The sequence below is a fragment of the Notolabrus celidotus genome, chromosome 13, assembly GCF_009762535.1.
Source record: "Notolabrus celidotus isolate fNotCel1 chromosome 13, fNotCel1.pri, whole genome shotgun sequence".
Classification (NCBI taxonomy): Eukaryota; Metazoa; Chordata; class Actinopteri; order Labriformes; family Labridae; genus Notolabrus; species Notolabrus celidotus.
The window spans coordinates 1,745,218-1,762,195 of record NC_048284.1 but is presented as its reverse complement, the minus strand read 5'-3'; the positions used below and the strand labels follow the sequence as shown (position 1 = coordinate 1,762,195).

At 46.2% G+C, this 16,978-nt stretch overlaps 1 protein-coding gene across 1 annotated transcript in view; it reads left to right on the top strand.

The window, feature by feature from the left end:
• The window catches only part of LOC117824114 (T-lymphoma invasion and metastasis-inducing protein 2), a 73,072-nt gene extending 56,094 nt beyond the window's left edge, over positions 1-16,978 (top strand). The window contains exons 8-25 of the mRNA XM_034699510.1: positions 746-931; positions 1,014-1,160; positions 5,693-5,758; positions 5,857-5,932; positions 6,036-6,125; positions 6,246-6,461; positions 7,745-7,836; positions 9,197-9,385; positions 10,963-11,031; positions 11,457-11,582; positions 11,677-11,785; positions 11,902-12,081; positions 12,613-12,731; positions 12,908-13,010; positions 13,095-13,150; positions 13,855-13,942; positions 14,149-14,236; positions 14,405-16,978. Coding sequence (XP_034555401.1) covers positions 746-931; positions 1,014-1,160; positions 5,693-5,758; positions 5,857-5,932; positions 6,036-6,125; positions 6,246-6,461; positions 7,745-7,836; positions 9,197-9,385; positions 10,963-11,031; positions 11,457-11,582; positions 11,677-11,785; positions 11,902-12,081; positions 12,613-12,731; positions 12,908-13,010; positions 13,095-13,150; positions 13,855-13,942; positions 14,149-14,236; positions 14,405-14,972 — 2,568 coding nt within the window. The 3' untranslated portion in view covers positions 14,973-16,978. The remainder of the gene's footprint in view (positions 1-745; positions 932-1,013; positions 1,161-5,692; positions 5,759-5,856; positions 5,933-6,035; positions 6,126-6,245; positions 6,462-7,744; positions 7,837-9,196; positions 9,386-10,962; positions 11,032-11,456; positions 11,583-11,676; positions 11,786-11,901; positions 12,082-12,612; positions 12,732-12,907; positions 13,011-13,094; positions 13,151-13,854; positions 13,943-14,148; positions 14,237-14,404) is intronic.

The window sequence follows — 16,978 nt, the reverse complement described above, 5'->3', positions numbered from 1 at the left end:
AGGGATAGAGAGAGATGCAGTCGTGTTTAAATCACTGTTTTTAAGTTTGTAAAAACAGCCTGTCACCTGTGAAGCCTCCACACCTGCATGAGCTCAGAAACAAGTCAGCACGGCTCACCTCTTACAGGCGCTGTTTGGCGTTTGTGAGGTTGTGAAAGAGACGAGGTTTGATGCTGACGCCTCGTTAAAACCTGTGAAGCAAAGAGACTGATCGCAACAAGTTTCAAAACTATTTGTCTCGTCTGTGCTCTGAACAAACTGTCCTTAAGTTGTCTTCTCTGTGTTTTTCTCAGCAGTGAGTGTTATCTAATAAATCTACAGAGGCCAAATGGAAAGAATTCATCCCCCCTCTTCTTCTTCACCCTCTCCATCCTGTCCCCCTCCTCTCCTTCGTCTCCTTCTTCCTCTGTCACTCGTTCCCACGCCGCTCAGAGTTCACGTCGAGTTGACGTGCGAACAATCGGACGCGTTAAAGAATGAAGTCTGATTTTAATGTCGTCTGCAGGAAGATAAACTCGTAGAAAAACAGGTTTTAATAATTCACCTTCCAGCTGTGTGTTTAGTTTGTTGTTGTCTGCGTCTCTGTCCGCTCTGTTCTTCCTCTCCGTCTGTTCCCATCGTCTCCTCGGGTCTCAATGTTTCTCTGAAAGTCGAGCAGACAGATTAGGATTTAATCTGAGTGTCCCATCCTCAGGGACACTCACACACTCTCCTCATGACCCTCTTTGTTCTCTGTGACGTTCAGATCCAGCAGTGGGAGCAGAACCTGGAGAAGCTGAACCTGGATCTGTTCCGGCTCCGGTGTTACCTGTCCAGCTTGCAGGGCAGCGAGCTCCCCAACCCGAAGAGCCTCCTCGCCGTGGCCAGCCGGCCCTCCAAGAGCATGCTGGGACGTCTGGGGGTCTTCTCCGTGTCCTCCTTCCACGCCCTGGTAAGAACATGGGACAGACCTCCACACTTGTTGTGGTTGTGTTGTTGGATCTGTCGTGTCTGAGCTCTGGTGTTCTCCTCAGGTGTGCAGTCGAGATGAGGAGGTGCTGAGGAGGAGGTGGAGGTCTCTGTCGGGTGGAGGTAGCAGGAGGCGGGGCTTGCCGTCTTCTCTGAAGGTTCTGGATGGAGCAAACAGACGCAGCAGGGAGAGCAGAACCTCTACGACCCAGGTATTACACCGCACCCATTTGAAACATCTTTAGGTGCATTTAGACCAAGAGTCCCGGGGTCTTTTAGCCCCCAGAACTACTTTACCCTGAACTAAAGTTGAAGTTTTCAAAGTGTTGTAATTGCCTCAGTTCCTCTCAGAGTTCTCTGATTGGTCGATCACACAGCTGGGGAACCTCATTGGCTGACTGAAGTCTTGCAGCTCTCACTGATCTAACATGCAGAGTCACGTTTCCTGTCGGCCTCAGCTCTCCGTCAGCTCCAGTGCGTCCGTATAAGACCGATGTTTTGGCCTCTCTTGATTTCCAACTCTCCTGAAACTCCTCAATGCTTCAGCTGCTGGAGTTCCCATCATGCTCTGCTCCTAAGGGCCCCATCCTCTGGATAAACATGGAGCTATTTTAAGAGTGTGTGAGAGTCCAGAGGAGGAGGAATCTGTCTGCAGTTGAAGCTCTGTTTTGGCTCTGTGTTTGAACACACCTCAGCACGTGTGTGTCCTCTGCTGGCGCTCTGAACTGATGTCACTTTATTTACGTTACTCCTCTGAGTGCGAGGACTTCGCCCCGGCTCCTCTCGTGGTCGACATGAGGCTGCAGAAAGTTTGTGGGGAAACGGGTTTGGTTAACCAGAGCTGGAAACTCCTGCAGGAGCCTCGTGCTGCAGAAGTCTGTCTCTGATTTTAACATCAGTCAGAGAGATGTTTACTAATATTTACAGAGGAGGACCGACCAATCAGAGCTCAGCGTGCTCTGAGGTTGTAGAAAGTTTGGAGTTGCAGAAATGTGCAGCTTTAAAGTGATAACTGCTGAGAACAGCAGGAAGTTAAAGTGAAACTCACGCCCTTATAAGGATTTCTGGTCCACTGTGCGTTGTCATGTATCGTACTGACTGATGGCGATGATGATGATGAGGATGTGTTTCTGACTCCACGCTGACTGCAGCTCTCCTGCTTCGTCTCCACAAACCTGTAATTTCAGCTCAGCCTCAACCTCTCATTTTTTCCCATGATGCTCTGGGGCTAATTTTGGTTTGATCTGAGGCTCGTTTTAGAATCAAAGTCTGTTTCTTCTCGGCGGATCGTTTGGATTTAAATATAGACAGGGAGAGTATTTTTATATGGTCCTGAGTCATGACTGAGTGTGTGGCTGTGTGCGTGTGTGGGTGTGTGTGTGTGTGTGTGTGTGTGTGTGTGTGTGTGTGTGTGTGTGTGTGTGTTTGTGCAGCTCTGAAGCTCACTGTCTGTTTTTAAATATATTTTATTTACTTTTCTGATCTTGAAATAAAATGGTTTTCGTCCTTTTGCTTCTTAATGAACTCAAAAGTTTCCAGAAAAGGGAAAAAACAATCAGATGGTTGGAAAAAGAAGTGTAAATATGCTGACTAAACACGGCCCAAGTTTCAGATTGTGAGGTAAACGTTTGTTGGAGTAATCCCACGATGAGACTTCATGCTGCTCGGACAGCTTGTTCAAAAAGTCTCAGGAGATTTGCTCAGAGAATGACATCACCAGTCTGTGAATCTCCTTAAAAGGGCAAATTTATCATTTTAATAAAAGAGAAACACAACTGGGTTCTAGAATGCTGGACTTTAGAAAGCTGGGTTCTAGAATACTGGGTTCTAGAAAGCTGGGCTCTTGAATGCTGGGTTCTGGAGTGCTGGGCTCTAGAATGATGGGTTGTAGAAAGCTGGGTTCTAGAATGTGGGGTACTGGAATGATGGGTTATGGAATGCTGGGATTTAGACGTCTGGGTTCTAGAATGCAGGGTTCTAGAATGATTGGTTCTAGAATACTGGGTTCTGTAATGCTGGGCTCCAGAATGCTGGGTTCTGGAGTAGTGGGTTCTAGAATGCTGAGTTCTGGAGTGCTTGGTTTTAGAATGATGGGTTCTAGAAAGCTGGGCTCTAGAATGCTAGGTTCTGGAGTGCTGGGCTCTAGAATGATGGGTTCTAGAAAGCTGGGTTCTAGAATGTGGGGTACTGGAATGATGGGTTATGGAATGTTGGGATTTAGACATCTGGGTTCTAGAATGCAGGGTTCTAGAAAGCTGGGCTCTAGAATACTGGGTTCTGGAATGCTGGGCTCCAGAATGCTGGGTTCTGGAGTACTGGGCTCTAGAATGATGGGTTGTAGAAAGCTGGGTTCTAGAATGTGGGGTACTGGAATGATGGGTTATGGAATGCTGGGATTTAGACGTCTGGGTTCTAGAATGCAGGGTTCTAGAATGATTGGTTCTAGAATACTGGGTTCTGTAATTCTGGGCTCCAGAATGCTGGGTTCTGGAGTAGTGGGTTCTAGAATGCTGAGTTCTGGAGTGCTTGGTTTTAGAATGATGGGTTCTAGAAAGCTGGGCTCTAGAATGCTAGGTTCTGGAGTGCTGGGCTCTAGAATGATGGGTTCTAGAAAGCTGGGTTCTAGAATGTGGGGTACTGGAATGATGGGTTATGGAATGTTGGGATTTAGACATCTGGGTTCTAGAATGCAGGGTTCTAGAAAGCTGGGCTCTAGAATACTGGGTTCTGGAATGCTGGGCTCCAGAATGCTGGGTTCTGGAGTAGTGGGTTCTAGAATGCTGAGTTCTGGAGTGCTGGGTTCTAGAATGATGGGTTCTTGAAAGCTGGGCTCCAGAATGCTTAGTTCTGGAATGCTGGATGTTAGAATGCTGGATTCTAGAATGCTTAGTTCTGGAATGCTGGATGTTAGAATGCTGGATTCTAGAATGATGAGATCCAGAATGCTGTGGGGCCTTAAAGTGACAGTAGCTCACATGAAGCGTGTGACACTGAGCCATGAACATAGAATACTCACTCTTTAAACTCTGGAGGAGAATCAGTCATCAGTATAACCTCTTAGTTTAAATGTTTCTGCTAAAGGTGATTAATATGTAGATTTACACAAGATATTTTTGGGGGGCCTATATATTTATCAAACTAACTTTCTTTTATTTTTTAGACGATATTCGACCCTAAAAGACGTCTTTTATTTTGAAGGACAGTTTCTAACAGTGAAACTGAAACATGATGAGATGAAGTGACCAATAGAAACAATCGTTCTTTGTTACTTGGTCACTGAAGTGTGCAGACGAGGCGTCCTCTCACTTTTGGTCACTTTGTCGGCGGCCACCTGTCGCCTCCTGAACCCCTGAAGAGGAGGATGAGGATGAAGACAAAGGGAGGAGGAGGAAGAGGAGGAGGATTAAAAACCTCAGTCTTCTCTCCTCCCAGAATTCCTTTGTCCCTCTCTGTTAATCCCTCTGAATGACTCCCTCCCTTCCTCCCTCCTCCTCTCCTCCCCACACGACCCCTCTCCTGCTGTCACATGACCTCCTCCTTCCTTCCTCCCTCTCATCTGCTCCTCTTTTAACCTCCTTCCTTCCTTCCTTCTTTGTCTTCCTCTCTACTTGACGCCTCCTAACTCGTCTCCTCTGGAGTCCTGATGCTGGTTCAGCTTATTTTCTCTCCTCTTTTCTTTCTATCCTCTCCTTATTTTCTCTTCTCTCTAGCTCCATTCCTTTCCTCCATTCCTCTACTTTTCCATTCCATTCCTCTTCCCCTCCTTTTGTCCTACTCTCCTTGCCTTCTTTTATCCTCTTGTCCTTTCTTTTTTCCTCCTCTCTTCCTCCATTCCTTCTGTGCTCCTCCTTTTTTCCTTGCCTCCCTCTCCTTTCTTTCTTTCCTGTCATCTTCTTCTTGTCTTCTATCCTTTCCTCCCTCTATCTCCCTTCCTCTACTCCTCTCCTTTATCCTTTACTCACCTCCTTCCATCCTCCTCCCCTTGTTCTCTCTTCTTTTCCTTAATTCCTTATCTTCTATCCACCCTCTCCTCTCCTTCTTCCCTCTGTCTATCTTCCTTACCTTCCTCTTCCTCTACTCCATTCCTTTCCTCTACTTTTCTCCTCCCCTTCTCATATCCTCTTGTCCTTTATTTGTTCCCTCCTCTCTTCCTCCAATACTTCTGTGCTCCTTCTCTTTTACCTTTACTCCCTCTCTCCTTCTTTCTATTCAGTCATCCTCTTGTTTTCTTTGTTTTTCTCCCCTCTCTGTCTCCTTTCCTCTTTCTAAGCAACTCCTCTACTTCCATCCTCCTCTCATGTTCTCACTACATCCTTTCCTTTAGTCCTTATTTTCTTTCCCTCCTCTCCTCTCTGTTCCTTTCTATATTTCCTTTCCTTGTTCTCTCCCTTTCCCCTTTTCCCCTTTCCTATCTCCTTCCTCCACTTCTCCTCCCTCTTTGTTCCTTACCTTGTTCCTTCTCTGTAGTCAGTCATTGGTGAGATGTTGGTGCGTTCAGGTGCTCGTTGGAAAGTTTGATTTCTCATTTAATTGGTTGTTTGTTGAAAAAGTGGAAACCTTCATCTGATAAATGTTTTAAATGATTTTAAATGTTTGAAAGTTTAATCTTTATAACTCCAGAGGGAAGTTGAATCCTTTGATTTATTAAAGATAAACTTAAAGTTGAACATTTTTAATTAATTTAGAGTTAACACTTTAAATAATGTGTCCTTAAACTAACCTGAGCGTGTGTTTCCTCCTGCAGACGGTGGAGTGTGTGTCCAATCAGAGGGAGGCAGCGCCCTCTGCAGGACGTCCTGCAGCTCTACAGGTGCCTGTTTATTAAAGGACTTGTAATCTGATGATGATCCATCAGCTGTGTGTCGGTGTAATGAACGTGTCCCTCTCTCTGTCTCTGTTTGTGTTCAGGTTTGTGACGAGCAGGTTCCTCCCCTCGAGGTTTTCACTCTGAGCGTCTGTCGAAGCAACGCAGCGGAGGACTTCGGTAAGAGGAAGAACCCCGACACGTCTCAGGACACCAGACCAAGTGTCATATTTATGAGAGTGAGGTGAATGTACGGCGTGTTAACTTCTTCTGGTTCCTGCAGGTTTTGCAGTGACGGGTCACGTGGACGGAGCAGGAAGGAGTCACATCTACGTCAGTGAGGTGGAGCTGCAGGGACTCTCAGCCGGAGAAGGTCTGGGTCTCACTAAGAGCTCTTTGTTTACCCGGTCCTACCTTACCTAAATCATATGATGAGTATAATCCATCTCTTTTGATGAATCATGTTGGTCCTCCTCCTTCTTTTTCCCATCAGGCCTCAGAGCCGGAGACGAGGTCCTGGCTGTGAACGGGCTCTCTGTGTCCGGTCTGGACCTGGACCTGATGCAGAGTCTCTTCAGCCACCAGAGGCTTCAGCTGCTGCTCCGGAGAGATGAGTCACCAGACCCTGATGAGCCCGCCGGCGTCTGGCCTGACGCAGGGGTGCCCATGCAGCCCCTGGCCCCCACAGACCCCCAGAGCTGGACCACGGGTACGACAAACACAGAGACACCAGAGAAGAGTTCAATCTTTTCTTTAGGTGATTTGAAAACTTTTAGATTTTAACAATAAAAGTCAGAATGTTTGATCTAATTGTCAAAAACAGAAAACAAAACATTTTTTTTTGTATTTATTCAAATTTTAGTATCGTTATCATTTCTATTATAAATGTTGAAATCCCAAATATTTAGCATACATATATATAAATATATATTATTTTATTATATCAGAAACACACTTTTTTCTTGGGGTTTATGTGACCTTCAAATAGTTATTTTATTTTTCATTTTTAAGAATTTATTATTATTTTATTGTGACAGTGGAGCAGAGGTAGAGTGCAGACTGATGGAGGGTCATTAATGTGAAGTAAAGATCTTCAGTTTATGTTTCCTGACATGAGAGGCTGGAGGCAGGCCGGAGTTTAATCCTGCAGCTCCCTCAGGGCTTTTATTGTGAAGGCGGGTCGATGCTCAGTCAGAGGCACTCAGAGCCGAGGAGCCCCGGGGGATTGTGGGAAAAGTGGCTGCAGATAAAATTCTCAATTTTAGAATGCCAGGTTCTAGAATGCTGGGTTTGGGAATGCTGGGTTTTAGAATGCTGGGTTCTGGAATGCTTGGTTTAAGAATGTTGGTTTGGGAATGGTGGGTCTTAGAATTGTGGGTTCTAAATGCTGGGTTCTAGAATGCTGGGTTCTGGAATGCTGGGTTATAGAATGCTGGGTCTTACAATGCTGGGTTCTAGAATGCTGGGTTCTGGAATGCTGGGTTCTAGAATGCTGGGTTCTGGAATGCTGGGTTTTAGAATGCTGGGTTTTAGAATGCTGGGTTTTAGAATGCTGGGTTTTAGAATGCTGGGTTTTAGAATGCTGGGTTTTAGAATGCTTGGCTTTAGAATGCTGGGTTTTAGAATGCTGGGTTTTAGAATGCTGGGTTTTAGAATGCTGGGTTTTAGAATGCTGGGTTTTAGAATGCTTGGCTTTAGAATGCTGGGTTTTAGAATGCTGGGCTTTAGAATGCTGGGTTTTAGAATGCTGGGTTTTAGAATGCTGGGTTTTAGAATGCTGGGTTTTAGAATGCTGGGTTCTGGAATGATCGGTTTTAGAATGCTGGGTAATAGAATACTGGGTTTTTGAATGTTGGGTTCTAGAATGCTGGGTTCTAAAATTCTGTTTTAGGGTTAGAGTTAGGATGGTTTCATCTTACTTTAACTTTGTTTTTTGTTTTTCTGAGTTAAAATCTGATATGAGACTCAATGATCCTGCTTTCTGTTTCTCAGGTTCATCTCATTCCCTCTTCGCTCCACACGGCGTCAAGCTCCCTGCGTCTGACAGTGTTTCATCCAAACTGTCTGAAGAGGCAGAGCAGCCGGTGAGACTTTCTAGAAGTTCATATCTCTATCAGTTTATATTTTTGTCGTCCTTCACGTTGAGATGTCACTCTGTTTTTGTACCGGCTGTAGACATGTTTATTTCTGCTGTAAAGTTCTTAACATGGGGCTCTATGGAGATTGCACCACTTTTGGAGCCAGCCCCTAGTGGACACTGGAGGAACTGCAGTTTTTTGCTCTTTGGAATCAATCCAGTTTTCAGTTTTGAATGAAATGCTAAAAGGAGTCTGTTTGATGAGAGCGTCCTGATGCAGCTAAATCAAGACCTTCAGTCATCTCACCTGAAGAGATCCTTTCCCACAATCCTCCTGTGCTTCCTGAACTCCGACAGTGTTTGTTAGTGTGTGTGTGTGTGTGTCATGTGACCTGTGACGGGTCAGATAATCCGGTTTACTCCTCCAGGAGAGTGTGTGTTGTGACTCTGACGGAGGGATTAATGGCGTCCTGCAGCAGCAGCAGCACTGACAGGTTCTAGATGTTGTTCCTCACCGGCGGCTCCTCCGGCCCCCGGAGGCGATCTCTGACCCCGACCCGGCCCCCCTCCACCTCCTGCTCTCTGAGCATGGGCGCTTTCTGCTGGGTGCTGCCACTGGAGGAGGACGGGGAGACGCTGGAGGAAGAGGAGGATGAGGAAGAGGAGGAGGAGGGAGGGGTTGTGTTTGAGGTGGCCGGTCTGCTGGATGACACGGCGTGCTGTTTGAGCTGCAGGCGGCCCCCTGAACGCCTCGTGCTGCTGGTTGGTGTTGCTGTTAGAGCTGTGTTTGTTGTTATTGGTTCAAATTTGGTAATATATGGAGATTTATTCATGCACTTTATTCCTCGTTGATCACAGAAGGTTGAAATCAAGAGAGAGAGCTCTCAGCAGACTGAATGTTTGGATCATGCATACGTAGAAAAGTTGCACCACTTTATCTGCAAACAACTGATGAGAGAGTGCATGCATGAAACTCTGGCTGCATCTTAAAATAACTCTTCTTTGTCTCCGTCATTGTTGTGTGTTTTGAGTTCCTTCCTGTAGCTCTGTTTGGATACTTTAGTGTAGCTGAAGCATCAAACCTGGACTTTGTTTCCCTGAGCGAACCGAGTCATCCGCTCTGGAAGTTAAAGAGCAGAAACTGAAGCGTCCTGGCCCGAGTGTGCAGACCAGCATGTTGAATTGATCAGCCTGTCGGCGGTTTATTAAAGTGTGACAGGGCAGATTATGATGATGAACGAGGCGGCCGCCTGGTTACCTCCTCGCCCTCCGTCAGGGTCACACCGTCTGATTTTTAAACTGAAATCTTCTCAGACTCTTCATCGTCTGAAGCTCTAACACAGTTCTGTTTCCTTTTTGTTTTTCAGAACGTGGATCAGGTCTACTCTCTGTACCAGACGTTCCCAGAATGCAAAGCAGCAGAGACACATGTTCCCAAGAACCCGTACAGCAGAGAGGCAGGGCTTCAGCCTGCAAGCCCCGCCCACCTTAATGTGTGTCAGCGCCTGAGGAAAGTCATTCAGGAACTGGTGGACACCGAGAAGTCCTACGTCAAGGTCAGGAAAACTGCCAGGGCTACTATTTGTGCCGTAATCCTCCAGAACTGCTGCCAGCTCCATAATACTGTTCGTGCTATTCAGTGTGTTACTGCATCCTCACTGCAAGCTAACGTTCATGCAACGACAACAAGTGCCAACATTGACATTTTTATCAAATACACTACCAGTCAAGAGTTTGTAAACACCTTCTCATCAAGGGTTTTTATTTATTTTAATTATTGTAAACACTGTAGATTAAAACTGAAGACATCAACACTATGAAAGAACATATATGGAATTATTTAATTAACAAAAAAGTGTTACACAAAGCAGAGTATGTTTTAAAAAGGTGCATTTCCACCAAGAGTTCCGGGGTCTTTTAGCCCCCAGAACTACTTCACCCTGAACTAAAAGGTTCCTGTGCCCCCATTGTTGTCTGCATTTCAACCGCGGGCTGAAGTCCCGGGTAGATTGTGTAAATCAGGCCAGTGACGTATGGAGAAAAAAAAAGTAAATGCACTACACCACAAGACCAGTAGAGGGCAGTAAAACAAAGAGGAATGCCATTCATCACAGATGACACCATAGAAGCAGACGGACAGGCAGGTATCATTATGAGCAACACAACAGTTAGCCTGTTAGCATGAAGAGACTCAGCTGGTGCTGTTTTAGATGGTGCTATATTTCATCACAGATGGATTCACTGAATCAACACGTGAGAGGAGATAAGCGCGAGTAGCAAAGACGTTTCAACACGGCTTTAAAATCCTTTTGAACTCAAAAAGCCGTGATCGCAGAGATCGGCCGGTGTTTTGGTTTAAACAGCGACCCTGTCAACTGGAGACTCTCAGCCGGATGCATCCCTCATAAACGTCTTTAGACGATCATTAAATATCTGATGAGGATATTTTGAAATCTTAATAAAAACTAAACTAGTTTGCATTCCCAGGAACTCCCTCTGTGTTTCAACAGCTGTGTAAACTCCACAAACACTGACACGTTCAGCTGAAGGTCTCCAGTTTACAGGGTCACTTTTAAAACCGGAACACCGGGAGGAGAGACGCATTCACGGTGGGCTGAGAGAAGACTACTGTTACAAGCTGCTAAATCAAGAGAATCACAGCTTCTTCTTTTGAAAAGTACACACACATACAAAAAAGATAGAACAAATAAAAACTAATGAAAGAAAGAGAAATCAAGAGAATCACAGATGTGTGTGATGTTATTGTGGACGGCGGGCGGAATAAAAACACTGAGGTTAATCTACCAATCAGACACGTTCAGCATTGCAGGCCCCGCCCCCTGAAAGTCCCGGGACCTTTGAAAAGTACTACCCCCCTGGCAGGGTTTTTTTTAGGGGGGAGATTATCTACACCTGAACTAAATTTAGACCCTGGGTCCAATGGTCGAAATGCACGTAGTTCCAAAGTTTAACCCCCGCTGTACCACCAATAATTACCTCCATATTTTAACTCTGTAGCTGCTGCCTGCCTTTATTTATTGTACATTTCTTTGTTAATGTTTGAACGTCGCTCTAAAGTTAACCCTCTCTCGCCCTCTCTCTCTCTCTCTCTCTCTCTCTCTCTCTCTCTCAGGACCTGGTGTGCCTCTTTGACGTCTACCTGACTCCCCTGCAGCAGGAGACCCTCCTCAGTAAAGAAGAGGTAAGAACAGATTCTCATTACGACTGATCCAAGGTCAGTTTGTGTCGCGTCTCTGACTGCAGCGTCTCTCTCTCTCTGTCTCTCTCTCTCTCTCTCTCTCTCTCTGTCTCTGTCTCTCTCTCTCTGTCTCTCTCTCTCTGTCTCTCTCTCTCTCTCTCTCTCTGTCTCTCTCTCTCTCTCTCTGTCTCTGTCTCTCTCTCTCTCTCTCTCTCTCTCTCTCTGTCTCTGTCTCTGTCTCTCTCTCTCTCTGTCTCTCTCTCTCTCTCTCTCTCTCTCTCTGTCTCTGTCTCTGTCTCTCTCTCTCTCTCTCTCTCTCCCCCTCTCTCTCCCTCTCTCTCTCTCTCTCTCTGTCTCTGTCTCTGTCTCTCTCTCTCTCTCTCTCTCTCTCTCTCTCTCTCTCTCTCTCTCTCTCTCTCTCTCTGCAGATGGAGGCGTTGTTCGGATGTCTCCCTGAGATGTTGGACTTCCAGAAAGTCTTTCTACAAACTCTGGAGGAGAGGATCGCGTCCTGTCCGAACTTCAGTGACCTGGAAACACCTGCACAGTTCAAGGTGATGACCGGACCACCTCCTGACACGCTGTAGTGGATTTAACTTCTTTATTCGTATCTGATTATTAAAAATGTTCCTCTTTTTATATCCATAGAAACTCCTCTTCTCGTTGGGAGGATCATTCCTCTACTACGCCGACCACTTCAAGCACTACAGCGGCTTCTGTGCAAACCACATCAAAGTGCAGAAAGTCCTGGAGAGAGGTGAACATCAAAACCTCCGTTTGAATCTTGTTAAAGTCGGACAGAGCCTGATACAGCTTGTTGTTTTTGTTCGTCGTGTTTTGGTTAATAAAGTTATGATGATGTCGTTTTAACAGCCAAGACAGACGCAGCCTTCAAGCACTTCCTGGAGGCGAGGAATCCGACCAATCAGCACTCGTCTTCTCTGGAGTCGTACCTGATCAAGCCGGTTCAGAGAGTCCTGAAGTACCCGCTGCTGCTGCGAGAGCTGGTGTCACTGACGGACTCCGAGAGCCCCGAACACACACACCTTACAGGTACACACACTCAAGAGAAGGACCACATACTGATAAGAGACGTGGGAGTCATTGCTGTCTCAGTGTGTGGAACAGGAAGTGACCATATTTGGATGAGAGGTTGGAGCTTGAAAAGAGGGAGGGGCTATCAGCTGAGTAATCAGGATGTTTTACACCAGCTAAAAACAGCGATGCACAAAGAAATACCCGTTGGACTCCTTAGAGGGACGGTTTGTACAAGTGAACAGTAGACAAGACGTCTTTTAGGTCGCCTGTGACTCGAATTGGGACCTTCATTTACTAAATGAACATCCCGCTGTATCAAAGAAGACTTGAAACTAGAGATTTAGACCTCAAACTCATGAGGAAAGTATTTACAGAGGGACTAAATCAGCTGAGAAGTCATCATTTTCCTCACATCTCACTATCAGAGTCGCCCCCTGCTGGACATTCAAAGAACTCAAGTTTAAGATCTTCAAGCTTCACTTTAAAGAGACAGAGACAGAGTCTGAGTTCCCCCTGCTGACTGTAGTCCCTCTTTTGTCCACACAGAGGCGCTGCGAGCGATGGAGAAAGTGGCGAGTCACATCAACGAGATGCAGAAGATCTACGAGGACTACGGCTTCGTGTTCGACCAGCTCGCTGCAGAGCAGAGCGGAGCTGACAAACAGGTACGGACCCCTCCACACGAAGGACCGTCAGTTAGTTTGGTATCAGATAACGGTCTCACCCTGAGACCCTAAACGGGAGAAGCGGCAAAGATAATGGAAGTATGATAGCTGCAGAAGTCTGCTGTATTAGCTTTAAACCTGATCTCTGATTGTCCGATTTTTCGTCCTCCCTTTAGGAGATCTCGATGGGGGAGTTTCTGGTCCACTCGTCGGTGGTTTGGCTGAACCCTCTGCCCTCTCTGGGCCGTCTGAGGAAAGATCCAGAGCTCACACTGTTCGGTGAGTTTACACACACACACACACACACTGATTGTACTGTACTGTAGCAGGAGTTTGTGAGTCACTCTGTGTTTCATCCTGCAGTGTTCAAACGAGCCGTCATCCTGGTGTACCGAGAGAACAAGCTGAAGAAGAGGATGGTGAGTCTTCTTCTCCTCTTCATCCTCCTTTTAATGTGAAATCCACCATGAGCAGTCTTCCTTTAACAGGCAGAAACCTCCAGCAGGACCAGACTCATGTTAGACACACATCTGCTGAGACCGTGTTGGAGAGAGGGATAGAGGGAGATGAAGAGAGAGAGAGATGATAGTGGGGAGACGGATAGTAGTAGTTGTAGCAGCTGGAGTCTGACACGTCCACAGCCGCAGAGATCCAGAGGAACCTACGAGACAAGGGAGCTCAGGGACTCCAGAAAGGTCTATGGTTAGTAACTTTAATGGGACAGGGAGAGTTAAAGTAAGAGACAGGCAGAGAGAGGATCCCAGTCTAAGCCTATAGCAGCATTGCTAAGACCTGGTCCAAGCCTGATCCAGCTCTAACTATAAGCTTTATCAAAAAGGAAAGTTTGAAGCCTACTCTTAAAAGTAGAGAGGGTGTCTGCCTCCTGGACCCTGACTGGTAGATGATTCCAAAGGAGAGGGGCCTGATAACTGAAGGCTCTACCTCCCATACTACTTTTAGAGACTTTAGGTACAACTAGCAGGCCTGTATGTTGGAGTGTAGTGTTCTAGAGGGGTAATAAGGCACTATGATCTCTTTAAGATACAAAGGTGCCCTGTAGACAGTGTGACGAAACTAATATGGGAGGGTTTTTCATGCTCATCATTTGTGTTCTTTTTCCCAGACCGGACGCTCAGCTGATTTGGACCCCTTCAGGTTCCGTTGGTTAATCCCAGTTTCAGCGGTTCAGGTCAGACCGGCTAACGTCACAGGTCAGTGTGCATGATGTTTTATTGCAGATCAAACTGTCCTGCAAATTAATAAGTCATTGATAAACATTAATAATTATATTTCAGTCATCATTTTTATATTTTTCTGATGAACAGAAGCTCTCACTCTATTGGAATCTTGAAATCCTCCATGTTTTATAACCTGTAAGTGTATTTAAAGTCTGTTTTTTGTTCTGCGTGGTGTTCAGGCTCAGAGAACCCGTGTGTTTGGGAGCTGGTTCACAGTCGCTCAGAGGTGGAGGGGCGACCAGAGACGGTGTTTCAGCTCTGCAGCAGGTAAGAGCTGAAATGTTCGGGTCATTTAGACCCTAAAATATATAAAAAATAAGTTCCAGGTCTAAAAAATACTGGAATTTTGGACGTCACCCTTTGATTTAAGACTAAGAACGAGAACACGTTCCTCGCCCGGCCACCTTCTGACCCCTCCTGTTGTTTCTGTTTCAGTGATTTGGAGTCGAAGGCTAGCGTCCTGCGAGCTCTGCGCTCCCTCCTCAGAGACCGAGCACCCTCAGGCTCCCTGAGGAGGACCAGACTGTCCACGGCAGAGAGGAACGGCTCCTGGAGCAGGAGGCGGCAGCAGCGATGTCGCTTCGACACGCAGTGGTCGGCTCCCCGTAAACCGGAGGAGAGCTGCAGACACGACGGCCGGCTGATCCTGGGAGAGACGTGCTCCGAGCCGCTGCTGCCCAGCTGCTCGTCCGCCTCCGACCCCGCGGGGAAGAGGAGCAGACTCTGCTCCCTGACCAGCGAGCTGGAGGCTCAGCTGCAGAGGCTCAACTTCACCGAGGTGGAGGCGGAGACAAGAGGAGCGGCGGCGACAGCGACGGTGTCCGGCAGCGAGGAGGTGAAGAGGCGGAGCTCCAGTCTGCGGCGAGGAGACGGTGCGGACTACGGAGGGGTGCTTGAAAGAGACTTCAGCGTTCAGAGCATGACCTCCATCATCAACGAGGACTGTTTCTTTGACAACATGCTCGGGATGCAACAGGCGGCTGTGCCCTCGCTACAAGGCTAAGCTAACATGCTAACGTGGAGGAAGCTGTCAGACTTCAGAGGGAAACTAAACTTAAAGAGACCGGAGCTGATTTAAATCTGACCTCCACGAGCAGGAAGATCAACCAGAAGAGCAGACAACGAAACATCTGGAAGTGATTTAACATTCCCCGAGGAGAGGACTTCGATCAGCCGTGATCCCTGCGCTGGTGGTTTGATAACAACACCGCTAAATATCGGGAACAGGGAGGCTAAAGCAAACGGTGAAGCAGGAGTGGAAACAAGCCGTCAGGAGTACTAACGCCATCTTCAGACGTATCGTCCTTAAATCCTTCAAATCTTCAGGTGCATTGAGAAATCAAACCTACATGACATCACAGAATTCACACCATCAGAGGAGACGGCGTTCACATTGACTTTATCAAAAGTTGAAATCGGTCACAATAAGAGGATTAACCACCGAGTCTGATCACTGTGAGGAGACAACGGTCTTAAAAACACCTGAAGCTCTTCAAGAGTCATTCATTTAAAAGCTTTTATTTTGAAGGACTACAGCGGTAGTCGGAGTGAAAACATGCCTCTGAACCAAGCGGAAACCTCCGGCCTCCAAATATGAAGCCCATGCGGAAGTGTTATAAGCTGCAGTTCATCGAGCGTCCACTAGATGCTGGCTGCAGAAACACAGGAAACCACATACACACCCATTCAAAGAAGACAGAGTTCTTTTAGCATTTCATTCAAAACTACCAAAACTGGAACGATTCCAAAGAGCAAAAAACTGCAGTTCCTCCAGTGCCCACTAGGGGCTGGCTCCAAAAGTGGTGCAATCTCCATAGAGCCCCATGTTAAGATCTTTACAGCAGAAATAAACATGTTTACAGCCTGGTTCAAAAAAACGGCTTGGCTCTACGTAGCTAATCTCTCTTTCGGCACACACTGTACAGGGGGTGAATTTTTTTCTAACGCGACGGTTCAGAAGATATTAAGATTACAAGATTTGCCCAAATAAGGACATGACAGGCGGGAACACAGCTGTTGGCTAGGAGGCTCAAACCCCGCCTCTTTACGTCACACTAAGGCTGTTTTTGAAACCGCCTACTATACCAGCAGTGCGTACTGATTTGGCCAAAATTCAGTATGTAGTAAGTGAAGAAGAGCAAAATCTGCAGTCTGCCAAAATATAATGAAATTTAAATGCACAGCCTAAGTTTGGTGGAGTCCAGCATTTCCAATATGGCTGCCGCCACAATTGGCTTCAAAACAGCGCTCAGGAACAGACGGGTGACATCACTGAGACTAAGTCCATTATTTATACAGTCTATGAGCCTGAGGCCTTCATCAGGGCAGGAAATATTTTTAACATTTCCTCGTAAAAATAAGACTTAAAATGTCAATATTTTGTAACTTAAACTTTAATTTTACCTAAAAGTGACATTTTTTAAAATAATATTTTTCTCTTCTCCCTTGAAATATTTCACACACTTTTCTCTTCTAAAGTCCTGAAACTTTTGATTCGTTTGAAGTCAGAATTTATTCCAGGTACCTTTTAAAGGACAATTCCACTTTATTCTAACTTGTTCGTAATGTATCCACGATGTGTCGGATGTTGTTCTCCTCACAGTGACGCTCAGACTTTGTCGAGGTAGAAATGAGGAATGTGATCGGTGCAACAGAAGAAAAAAAAAAACACTTTCAGGATTAATTTTTAAACATTTTCAGAGACTTCATGATGGAGAACGACGGAGGAATCAAAGAAATGTGCTTTTGTATTTCTGAAATCACTCAGTGGATTTAAAAGCTTTGACAACAACCAAACGTTTTCTGGACTCAACCACTGGAAACACTTTCAGGAAGCCCCTCCCTCCGTCTCACGGATCTAAAGCTCTGAGGACTTCACAGTTTTGTTTCCCTCAGATGAACTTCTCTTTCCTTCGCTGCCTGACCTCCTCATCGTCTTCATCGTGTGCTGTAAATATCTTCTTGTACAGTTTGTAGTTTTTCTGTGTGACGGATGTTTTCCTGACAAAA